The sequence below is a fragment of the Ranitomeya imitator genome, chromosome 1, assembly GCF_032444005.1.
Source record: "Ranitomeya imitator isolate aRanImi1 chromosome 1, aRanImi1.pri, whole genome shotgun sequence".
Classification (NCBI taxonomy): domain Eukaryota; kingdom Metazoa; phylum Chordata; class Amphibia; order Anura; family Dendrobatidae; genus Ranitomeya; species Ranitomeya imitator.
In genome coordinates, this window is record NC_091282.1 from 338,269,219 (window position 1) to 338,282,283 (window position 13,065).

The window sequence follows — 13,065 nt, forward strand, 5'->3', positions numbered from 1 at the left end:
TTATGATGTTTACTAAAGAGGCAGTGCTCAATGGATTCTCTGGGGACGTGTCTTTAAGCTGCTGTAACGAGAGTGGTGGAACCAATCTGCCGTGGTCTGAGGAGAGCCTGGAGGGGAGTGACTAGGTGAGCACCTGACTCTTCACTAGAACCCTTGATGGTGGGCTTAAGGTACCTTCACACTGAACGATATCGCTAGCGATCCGTGACGTTGCAGCGTCCTGGATAGCGATATCGTTGAGTTTGACAGGCAGCAGCGATCAGGATCCTGCTGTGACATCGTTGGTCGGAGCAGAAAGTCCAGAACTTTATTTAGTCGCTGGACTCCCGCAGACATCGCTGAATCGGTGTGTGTGACGCCGATTCAGCGATGTCTTCACTGGTAACCAGGGTAAACATCGGGTTACTAAGAGCAGGGCCGCGCTTAGTAATTCGATGTTTACCCTGGTTACCAGCGTAAACGTAAAAAAAAAAAAAACACTACATACTTACATTCCAGTTTCTGTCCCCCAGGCGCCGGGAAAGGTCAGAGAGGCCTGGCACCTGCGCACTGCAGTACTTTGCTCTTCCCTCAACAGGGCAGACAAAGTACACCTGTGACGGAGCCGCAGCATGAAGACAAGAAGAGGACGTCATCGTAAGAAGATGGGAGGCGCCGGACCACAGCGGGACCGCCCCTGGGTGAGTATAATCTAACCTCTTTTTCTCATCTTTCAGGATACATCTGGGGCTTATCTACAGCATTCCAGAATGCTGTAGATAAGCCCCTGATGCTGGTGGGCTTAGCTCACCTTCGATTTGGGGGGTGACAGGTTCCCTTTAAGTTTGCTCTTTATATAAACAGAGAACTTATAGAGCTACACAGTCCACAACTAAGTAATTCCAGGTGATTAGTGTAGTCCTTGAAGAATGGCATATTCCAAATTCCATATTGTATTATCTCCTGTGCTCTAATCAAATTTGAGAAAAACCTAAATATTATGGTTTCATGCACAAAAACTTAATGAAAAAAATGAACATTGCAATGCTGAATGAGCTGAATGTCCGGTCTAGCTGCTTTGAGCATTGCATAGTGCCTGCCCTTTGGAAATCTATGTAGAGATTGTAGTACAGTAGAATATGTGCAGAGAGAAGGTTGTACAGTCCTGTGGTTCTCGTCCAGCCTCTTGTTTACCTCTGGGATGTTTTATAGCTGATGATTCAATAAAGCACAGAGAGTTTTCTCATCTCCCAGAGGAGGGTGCGACTTCTGCAACCCTGTCCCAAATATTCCAATCACTTTATTGCCACATTATCAAATATTTCGCTCATCATCCCTTAAATTGACTTCGTCATTGTCAGGTAGAAACCTTGAAGGAAAGTCCAATGCAAGTCAGTCAAAGATCAGCTGAGACGTTCTACTTTTACAGAGCTCCTCAGCCTGGACATGAATAAGTAACAAGAAGCACAGTGTGACATCTTCATGGAAAAGAACAGATAGGAGCTCCTTGTAATCAGAGAAGTATACAGTCTACAGGATGGATCCGATTCATCCACAATCAGCTGATAACTGCAGTATGCATATGCAGGAGGTGGATTACACAGGACACCATTACAGAGGCACTATTACAGAGTATCAGAAACTGGGGGATGGTACTCCTGCTCACCTATACCTTGGAGGACACTCTGTTGAAGAACAAGGGGATCTATGTTTTTCCAATCAGCCTACACACTTTCTAACTTCAGAAAAGTCTGAGCATCCCAGGCACCTTACACAGGATCTAGGTGAGGAGCAGAGGTTTGGAGGTGGAGTGAAAGCACAAGTTGAGTCTGGGACTTGCAATATAAAGGAAAGTTCATCTGAAATGTCAAGCAAAGAGTGTATCCAAAGAAGAAAATGGAAGCTTGGAGAAAGGAGTTCCAGTTGGGATGTGGTGGATTCTGGGGACCTAGCAGGTGAGCTACTCCAAGACACTAGGCGTGGTGTTCTGGAAGTAAATCTGGAGAAGACAGAGGACACTCAACACAAACATATGAACGTTATTTTGTATAAGATGGAAGAAGATGAGTCCAGACTCTGGAGTGAAGGACACAACCACTCCAGGTATTCTGGGCACATCACCACTAACTCCAGTAAATCTAGGGAAGGAGATGACAGGATGAAGAAGGTAAAACTGTACCGGAGGGCACAAAGTGAGAACCTGGTCTCCTATCTTCAGGGCAGCATAAGGGCACTGACTCGTTCTGCCTCAGAAAGCAGTGATGGCAACAGACAAGTCACCAGGCTCTCACTCCAGAGAATGGGAAGATCACATAGCACTGACCACTTACTGGAAGGTGTGGGGCAGATGGTAAGTAGCGTCCATGCCTTGATGTGCACAAGTGTTCATGTTCAAGCTCAGGAGATCACCAAAAATAGCAATAACAAGGAGAGTCTTCCCAGGAGCCGGGGACCACCCAAGCGAATCTACCAGCTTGATGCATTGTGCAAGGAGAACCTCAGCGACACTGGAGAAGAAGACACGTTGTACACACATGAAGACTCTGGATCTGATGGAGCTGCGGAGGAGGTCACTTCATGGAACATAGGAGCATCGCAAAATGCAAAGCCCCCACAATACACTCCTCCCAGTCCCTGTACTGAGGTGTTTCAAGGGGTCTTCTCAAAGGAAAACAACTCCCAGACAAATAAATATTCTAAAGAGAGGAAGCACGAGCAAGGTGACATAGAAGAAGAGAAAGTCCTCTCAGTAGCAGATGCCCGCAGAGCCTTTGAGGTGTCAAGCTCTTCTGACCGCAAAGCAGCAGCTTGCCACTCAAAAAGGGGTAAGTGCCTTCTCTTCAAATGTGTGATATTTCTTTAAGATGAATCTGTTTTTCTGCCCCATAAATGGAAATAAGAGTATTTATCTTTGAAGGTTGTCTGCAGTGTAATGATATACATTATTCAGGGCAAGCCCAGGAAATGCCAATGATCACTGCATTATCTCATCTATCTCCAGTTATATTTGGATGCAGACATTTGTATGAATTTCATGTTTAATGCTCCTAATAGTGAAGCTAAAACTTGCCATTTGTGGTAATATGTGCCTGTGCCAAATACATACCGTGTATAGCACCAAACAATGCTGCAATTGTAAAGAAATCCCATGGATGAGACTTCATCTGCAGTTCCATATATAACCTGGACTGAAACTCCTATTCTTAAATATAATGATAACAGGCAACTTACTCAAGTAATGCATCCGAAATTAGCTTTCTTCAGGAACTTACAATATAAGCTTAAAATGGTTAATATTGTCCAGAACAAATATACAATAATATGCAGCTTGCTTTAACGAGTGTTATAGTGTCAAAGAGCAGACTAATAATAGTAAATGTAATTATATATATACATAGAAAAAGAATGTTATATATGTGTATATATATACTAGCTATTGAACCCGTTCTACGCCCGGGTGGCGAGCATTTATATTGGTATATGGTCTCCATCCTGGTATGTGCTGCTCCATCCTGCGTCCCCATCCTGTCATATACTGCTCCATCCTGCGTCCCCATCCTGTCATGTTCTGCTCCATCCTGCCATGTGCTGCTCCCATCCTGCACCCCCATCCTGTCATGTGCTGCTCCCATCCTGCGCCCCCAATCTGACATGTGCTGCTCCCATCCTGCGCCCCCATTCTGGCATGTGCTGCTGCTGCCATCCTGCTCCATTATGGTTTATGGCCCCCGTAAGATGCTCAATATTATATGCCCCCGTACACTGCTCCATTATGGTTGATGGCCCCCATAAAATGCTCCATATTATATGCCCCCGTACACTGCTCCATTATGGTTGATGGCCCCCATAAAATGCTCCATATTATATGCCCCCGTACACTGCTCCATTATGGTTGATGGCCCCCATAAGATGCTCCATTGTATATGCCCCCGTACACTGCTCCATTATGGTTGATGGCCCCATAAGATGCTCCATAATATATGCCCCCGTACACTGCTCCATTATGGTTTATGGCCCCCATAAGATGCTCCATAATATATGCCCCCGTACACTGCTCCATTATGGTTTATGGCCCCCATAAGATGCTCCATAATATTTGCCCCCCATAAGATGCTCCATAATATATGCCACCCATAAGATGCTCCATAATATATGCCCCCCATAAGATGCTCCATAATATATGCCCCCCATAAGATGCTCCATAATATATGCCCCCCATAAGAGGCTCCATAATATATGCCCCGTGTGCTGCTGCGATATATATATATAAAAAAATAACATACTCACCTATCGTCGCTGGCCGCCGAGTGCTGGGGGGGCCTGAGCAGGCAGGGACACCGGCGCGCTGTGGGGGTCAGGTGCCGGTATCGCCGCCAGCTCAGGCCCCCCACACTTGCTATACTCACCTGTTTGTCCCATTCCAGCGCCGCCCGCCGCTTCTTCCGGCTCCTCTGGCTGTGACTGTGCAGTCAGAGGCGGTGCGCATTAAGCGCGTCATCGCGCCCTCTGAACTGTGAACGTCACAGGCAGAGGACCGGGACACGGAGACGGAGCCGCACGCAGCACTGGAACGGAGGACAGGTGAATATACTTACCCTCCTGGCGGTCCCTGCCTCTCCGGTGGAGATCACGGTGTGCGTTCAGTGTTTACGCATACCGCGATCTCCTGGGAGCGTCATTCTGTGAGGCCCAGACTGCGCCGGCGCTTGCGCTTGCGCAGTCTATAAAGGCTTCGGACAGAGTGACGCTCCCAGCGTTATAGTATAGATATATAAAATGTCACTGTTATTAAACAAAATAAATGGCCATAAAAAGCACATTGAGCAAGGTTATCACCTTAATAAACATCAATGCTTAAAAGATGGTTATGTCAGTATGAATTTGTGTCTCAATACATCATTTTAAGCGATACTGAAAAATAGAAACATTCTAGGTACAGATCATTAACATTTAAGATAAGTAGGATTATAGTAGTTGGCAGGTTTAACTCCATTATAATCATCACTGCCCACATTGGCATGTAATAATCTGCTCTAGATGTCCTAGGAAAAATAAGTCGACAGGTGCTTCTGCATCCTATGAGGGCCATCTAGTCCTCTTCCACGCTCCTATTTTGGGGGCTGGAAGAAAGTGCACTCTCTACTCAAACTAAAGAACGTTCTTGCCTGATTGGCTGAGTGATTAGGGCATCTACTTGTTCAAGGTTTGCCCATTTTTAAGCAGTGGTGGAAATTTGTGTTAAATGGAATATGCTAGCAGGATTTCACCCCCATACAATTCATATGTGTATGTAGCTCTTTCAAAGACAGATCCAGCAATATTTTTACATAGACAGTGTACGTTCCTCCATTACTGAGAAATCAGCGTTTGAGTTTATCTGAAAATGATTCTGTAGGTCTGAATTGTCTGTCACAGCAGCTCTATTAAACTGCCATCATCTCATGCATCTAGGCAGTCCGTTAGATGGACTACGTTACACCGCGGCATAAACGCGGTGTAACGTAGTCCGTTACGGCCGCCATTGATAGCAATGTCGGACGCATCGCTAGCGATGTGCCGTCATTGAGTGACGGACCCGGAGATGCGGGCTGCAGCGTTTCCGGGTCCGTTACTGCTAGCGCAGATAGAGCTAGCAGATGCTCTATCTGCGCTAGCGCCATTAAACGTCGGCACTTGCACTAGCAGCAGCCTGTTAGCGTATGTGCTGAACGGGCTGCTGCTAGCGCAGTGTGAACCCGGCCTAAGGGCTCTTTTGCTGGTAGTCACACAATATAGAGGCTGTCAGTCAAGCAGGTGGAGGCAGAGCTGGGTGGGGAATAGAGCTGGAGTGACATTGTTTCAGATTGCAGCCTATTATTTTCAGTGGTCACCACACCAAACTGGAAACAGTGATGTGTAACATGTAGTCTCACTGCAAACAGTGTGCAGATGTTCACTTGAGACCAGCAATGAGGAGAAAGGAAGGCTCTTCCTGTCCCAAGCATCCCCTGGCTGGTGTCCCAGACCATAGATTGTGTTACTGTCTTCCAAGTCATGACTTAACATCACACCTGATTTCACATCAGTATAGGGGCAAAGATGAGAAATTGTAAAAATGGGTTTCTAATGATGAGAAGCCAAAGACAGGAAACAGGTAAGAGTTTAGAACCCAATAGGATTCCCATAACAATAGTTTCTATCATCGGAAAAACGTTTGGAAAGAACATTTGGTAAAAAAGTTATAGTTTTATTTGTGCTAGTGTTTTACCCTATTTATTTCAACAGGTGATTCTTTTCAATAAATACTCGATTTATAAAATATGCTACTTAGTTGACAAAATCTCTATTGGAAAGGGAGAATATTTGTATAGGAAAGATTATACTTTTTTTTATAATTCAGTTTACTACTTGTTTCACACATCCGAAAAACACAGACACAGGTTGTTGTCACGTGTCCCATCCCTCGCTCTCTACCTTTATGTGCACACGTTGCAGATTTCCTGCTGATCTGCAGCTTTTTTTTCTGCGCAGAAACGCTGCAGATCCGCAAGTGATTTACAGTACAATGTAAATCAATGGCAAAAAGAAAATGCTGTGCTAATGGTGCAGAAAAATCTGCACGGAAAACGCAGCAGATTCAAAAAAGGACCATGTCAATTCTTTGTGCAGAACTGCTGCGTTTCTGCACCAACTCCATAACTGTGGAATTTTCTGTGCAGATTCTGCATTTCTTGGCAGAAAACGCAGGTCAGAATCTGCCCCTTTTGAAATCTGCAGGGGAAAAAAAAAAGGAAGAAATCCGCACAAAAATCTGCAACGTGTGCAAAAAAAGGTGCAGATTCTGACCTGCGTTTTCTGCCAAGAAATGCAGAATCTACACAGAAAATTCCACAGTCAAATCTGCAATGTGTGCACATAGCTTTCCTAACCTTTTTCAGACCTGTTGTATTTATATGGTTCGTCGTCTGCCGGACTTACCCGTGTCTGAGCATGATTTATCACCGTCCTGCTCCATTTGCTGGAGACCCTATGGCTCAAGCTGAAGCTTTCGCAGGCCTAATTCAGACCCTCACGGATGAGGTTACTGAGTTGCGGTCACAGGTGGCGCAGCAGTTTCAGCAGATATCTGGGTTATTGGTCTCGGCTGAACTGGAACCCAAAATACCCAAATAGGGGTGGAGCCGTATATTCATTACTGTAAATGAGCGGCCCCACGTGACCGCTCATACAGTAGAAGCTGCGGCCAGGACAGGAAGCAGCGCCAGCGAGGGAGCCGGGTGAGTATTTTAAGAACAGCGGGCGGGCGCACAGGGGGTGGGAGGGGGTTGGGGACATGGATCTTTATTTTAAACACGAGAAACAAAAAAAAAAGGAATATTCATATCTTCTCTACAGCAAACGCTGCTGCAGAGAAGATATGAATGGCAGCTTCAGCACCAGATGCAGGGGACAGTGCTAAACTTTAGCGCTGTCTCCTGCGCGGTGCGTGTGGTACCCAGTGGGCACACGGGCGGCGCACGTGTGCCACACTGATGTGCCACAGAAACGCACGGGCACACGGACACGGATAATTCCGGTACCGATTTTTCCGGTACCGGAATTATCTGGACGTGTGGGACTGCCCTTACTGAGCTACTGAATCAGCCCTTATCTGTCCCCTCCCCCATCCAGGGAAGTGGGTAGTTGTGTATATGAATACACAAAACCAGACAAACAAGGCCCCCGGAAAAAGCGAGCAGCGAAACGACGCTCGTCGGGCAGGTGGAAGTGCACAGCCCTGATACAACATTTGTGCACCGCACTATTAGCTGCACATTCTATCTACCAGGCCTACTCAGGTAATAAATATTCCATAAGAGGCATATTTTCAGTCCTCTTGTTTTGGTGATAGATTGACATATAGCTTGTGTATGTATCAGACACTTTTATGTATTGGATTTGGTATAGCCACTGTTCTGAGGGAATAATACATTAATATATTTACTTTTGGCATTAGATTGATCCTGATTCCCTTTTATCCATTAGCCTTTCACTTTGATGCATTATACCGATGTCTATTGAATTTTATTTATGATACCACACATGTTATCATTTAATTGTTAGTATTGAAAGATGGGAGACAAAAAAAGCGCAAATAGGGTCTTATCTCCAGGATTGTTTCTGATCAATTGTGAGAGAACTGCTCACCTGGTAGTACACAGTACTAGCGTGTAGTTTGTCAGCTGCTGCAGATCCACAGGTCGGCGCTGCGACCTCTCAGAACCGTTATAATAGATGAAATGTGGATTACATCCGCGCTGCTGCGACAAATAATAGATCCAGATATACTTGTAAAATGTTCGGGTGGTTTATTCAACGCGTTTCGAAGCTCATGGCTTCTTCTTCAGGAAGTTTCCACACAAAGATATCATTTAATTGTTGACATATAGTGGCTTCTTTATAACTAACATTGACATATTGATATTTTATGGTTTGTTCTGATACCCTTATATATTGATGTGCTTTGATTTCATGTTGTGTCTCTCCTGCTTCATAGAGGTTCAGCCCTGTAAAATTTTTATATTTTCTTATCATTTAAAACTGGATATTAATGAAAATTTAATTTTTTAACTTAATTTTTTTGTTACAATCGCTTCTGGTCTAGTGGCAAAGGTGCCATAATAGACATTTGTTGATAACAAGGGAAGATGTACAGGGATAAATGAAAATACCAGTCATACAAATATGCACTCACAAACAACAGAGTGAAACACCGGGAAGTTAAGAGAAGAGAAACCAAATAGGAGAGATGAGGGTATGCACGCAGACAAATCACCACTGAAAAGTCTCCTGAAAATCACTCCAAAATGCCTCCACAAACAAGCAACACCTCAAGCTCTATCTAGGCAATATATAACTTAAGGTACCTTCACACTGAACGATATCGCTAGCGATCCGTGACGTTGCAGTGTCCTGGATAGCGATATCGTTGTGTTTGACACGCAGCAGCGATCTGGATCCTGCTGTGCCATCGTTGGTTGGTGCAGAAAGTCCAGAACTTTATTTCGTCGATGGACTCCCGCAGACATTGCTGAATCGGCGTGTGTGATGCCGATTCAGCGATGTCTTCACTGGTAACCAGGGTAAACATCGGGTTACTAAGCGCAGGGCCGCGCATAGTAACCCGATGTTTACCCTGGTTACCAGTGTAAATGTAAAAAAAAACAAACACTACATACTTACATTCCGGTGTCTGTCCTCTCCAGCGCTCTGCTTCTCTGCACTGTGTAAGCGCAGCGGCCGGGAAGCACAGCGGTGACGTCAAGGCTGTGCTCTGCTTTCCGGCCGGCGCTTAGTGCAGAGAAGCAGAGCGCCGGAGAGGACAGACACCGGAATGTAAGTATGTAGTGTTTGTTTGTTTTTTTTACGTTTACGCTGGTAACCAGGGTAAACATCGGGTTACTAAGTGCGGCCCTGCGCTTAGTAACCCGATGTTTACCCTGGTTACCAGGGGACTTCGCATAGTTGGTCGCTGGAGAGCTGTCTGTGTGACAGCTCTCCAGCGACCACACAGCGACGCTGCAGCGATCGGCATCGTTGTCTAGATCGCTGCAGCGTCGCATAATGTGACGGTACCTTAACTCTGACAATGCCTGCTTGTATATAGCAGATGGGCAGTGGTAAACACTGAACAGCTGAGAGCAGCAAAGCAGAAAAGTCTCCAGGAGCTTTCAGCAGAACATATTAACCTCTACACTGCTAGCAGAAACCTGCACTGTTTATTATGAAGGTGAAGTGCTTCTAACCAGTGTAGTGGCAGGAGAAATCAGACAGCGCGGTCTTTTGGCTCCTCTGTGCTGCGGTAAACCCGTGACATAGAGGAGCTGGAGAGTTGAATGGTGAAGTGAGTATAAGGATTTTATTTATTTTTTACATCTTATGATTATTATTCTCTGGGTTCTGGAGAGACTTTAGAAGATAATAAGATACAATTAATTTGTGAAAAAATATGGAAAAAGCCGAATGCAGATCCATCAAAGTAACGGGAACAACACTTTTTATAATGCAACAACAAAAAGGGGAACTGAGAGCCACCTCAGTTCAATTAGAGTAATGTCTTTATTGTCTGTACAAGTCCCCTTTAAAATGTAAAGTGCTGGGGAATATGTTGGCGCTATAGAAATAAAAATTATAATGATATTAATTATTATTATAATGTACCACATCAGATAGTTGCCAGCCTAATGCTGATATTACTAGGTAACCATGAACCACTTTCACGCTGAAATCACAGTGTTTTGTAGATTTTTTTAGTAATTTTCATAGACTTTTTTTTTGTTAATAAGTCTAAGACCAAATATTACTTTAAAGGAAACTTTTAGGAGTTTCTGTCACTAGGTAAAAAATATTGAGTTAATTACCTGAGGCCCCTTGATTCTGCAGCTTTTTTCTATTTGAACTGCGGAGGTCAGTTGCAAAGATATTGACATTTATTGCATTTGGAGCTGAATATGTAAAATATCTGCTTGCAGACCAACTGGGAATTTCTTCAGAGTTTTCTCTGGGGGCATATATTTTCATCCCTCCCGCCCAAATGCTGCAAATCACAGTTTGGCAGTGTTTGGCTATGTGCACACTTTGTGGATTTTGCTGCGGATCTGCAGCTGCAGGTCCGCAGCAGTTTTCCATGGGTTTACAGTACCGTGTAAACCTTTGGAAAACAGAAACCGCTGTGCCCATGCTGGGAAAAAAAACGCGCGGAAACGCTGCAGGTTACATTCCGCAGCATGTCAATTCTTTGTGCGGATTCCGCAGCTGTTTACACCTGCTCCACAATAGGAATCGGCAGGTGTAAAACCGCAGGTAGAATCCGCACATAATCTGCAGGTAAAACGCAGTGCCTTTTACCTGCGGATTTCTCAAATCCGCTGTGGAAAAATCCGCAGACCTCAAGAATACGTGTGCACATAGCCTTTAGCTTCTGAGATGTGATTGACAGCATCTGGGAGAAAGGGGTGAAAACACCCGCCCCCACAGAAATAAATGAAGAAACACCCAGTTGAACTGCAAGCAGAGATTTCACATATGGTTTAAATGCAACAGATGTGAATATCTTTGCAATGGGGTGACGCAGCACAAAGCAAAATAATAAAAGTAAAGGCAGACTCGGGAACTTAGGGATTTTTACAATGTATTTTTTATGAAGTCATCTTTAACCCGTTAAGCCCCGAGGGGTGGTTTGCACGTTAATGACCGGGCCAATTTTTACAATTCTGACCACTGTCCCTTTATGAGGTTATAACTCTGGAACGCTTCAACGGATCTTGGCGATTCTGACACGATTTTCTCGTGATATATTGTACTTCATGATAGTGGTAAAATTTATTCGATATAACGTGCGTTTATTTGTGAAAAAATGGAAATTTGGCGAAAATTTAGAAAATTTTGCAATTTTCCAACTTTGAATTTTTATGCCCTTAAATCACAGAGATATCGCATTTGAAGTCATTTTGAGGGGTCTATATGATAGAAAATAACCACATTCAAGAAGTTTATTAACCCTTCAGGTGTTTTACAGGAATTTTTGGAATGTTTAAATAAAAATGAACATTTAACTTTTTTTCACAAAAAAATTTACTTCAGCTCCAATTTGTTTTATTTTACCAAGGGTAACAGGAGAAAATGGACCCCAAAAGCTATTGTACAATTTGTCCTGAGTACATTGATACCCCATATGTGGGGGTAAACCACTGTTTGGGCGCATGGCAGAGCTCGGAAGGGAAGGAGCGCCATTTGACTTTTCAATGCAAAATTGACTGGAATTAAGATGGGACGCCATGTTGCGTTTGGAGAGCCCCTGATGTGCCTAAACATTGAAACCCCCCACAAGTGACACCATTTTGGAAAGTAGACCCCTTAAGGAACTTATCTAGATGTGTGGTGAGCACTTTGACCCAACAAGGGCTTCACAGAAGTTTATAATGCAGAGCCGTAAAAATAAAAAATCATATTTTTTCACAAAAATGATCTTTTCACCCCCAATTTTTTATTTTCCCAAGGGTAAGAGAAGAAATTGGACCCCAAAAGTTGTTGTGCAATTTGTCCTGAGTACGCTGATACCCGATATGTGGGGGTAAACGACTGTTTGGGTGCATGGCAGAGCTCGGAAGGGAAGGAGCGCCGTTTGACTTTTCAATGCAAAATTGACTGGAATTGAGATGGTACACCATGTCGCGTTTGGAGAGCCCCTGATGTGCTTAAACATTAAAACCCTCCACAAGTGACACCATTTTGGAAAGTAGACCCCCTAAGGAACTTATCTAGATGTGTTTTGAGAGCTTTGAACCCCCAAGTGTATTTTCACAAGGGTAACAAAATAAATTGGACCCCAAAAGTTGTTGTCCAATTTGTGCTGAGTATGCTGATACCCCTAGATCTCCCAAGGAACTTATCTTGATGTGTTGTGAGAACTTTGAACCCCCAAGTGTTTCACTACAGTTTATAACGCAGAGCCGTGAAAATAAAAATTCTTTTTTTTTTCACAAAAATGATTTTTAGCCCCCCAAATTTTTATTTTCCCAAGGGTAACAAGAGAACTTGACCCCAAAAGTTGTTGTCCAATTTGTCCCGAGTACGCTGATACCCCATATGTTGGGGTAACCCCTGTTTGGGCGCACGGGAGAGCTCGGAAGGGAAGTAGCACTGTTTTACTTTTTCAACGCAGAATTGGCTGGAATTGAGATCGGACGCCATGTCGCGTTTGGAGATGTTTGGATGTGCCTAAACAATGAAAACCCCCAATTCTAACTGAAACCCTAATCCAAACACACCCTTAACCCTAATCCCAACAGTAACCCTAACCACACCCCTAACTCTAATTCAAACCCTAATCCCAACCGTAAATGTAATCCAAACCCTAACTTTAGCCCCAACCCTAACCCTAATTTTAGCCCCAACCCTAACCATAACTTTAGCCCCAACCCTAACCCTAACTTTAGCCCCAACCCTAACTTTAGCCCCAACCATAACTTTAGCCCCAACCCTAACCCTAACTTTAGCCACAGCCCTAACTTTAGCCCCAACCCTAACCCTAGCCCCAACCCTAACCCTAACTTTAGTCCCAACCCT

General features: G+C 44.2%; 1 protein-coding gene across 1 annotated transcript in view; it reads left to right on the forward strand.

Annotated features, from left to right (window-relative positions):
• The first annotated feature begins 2,324 nt into the window (after window positions 1-2,324).
• The window catches only part of CORO1C (coronin 1C), a 143,560-nt gene continuing 132,819 nt past the window's right edge, over window positions 2,325-13,065 (forward strand). The window contains exon 1 of the mRNA XM_069759639.1: window positions 2,325-2,804. Coding sequence (XP_069615740.1) covers window positions 2,327-2,804 — 478 coding nt within the window. The 5' untranslated portion in view covers window positions 2,325-2,326. The remainder of the gene's footprint in view (window positions 2,805-13,065) is intronic.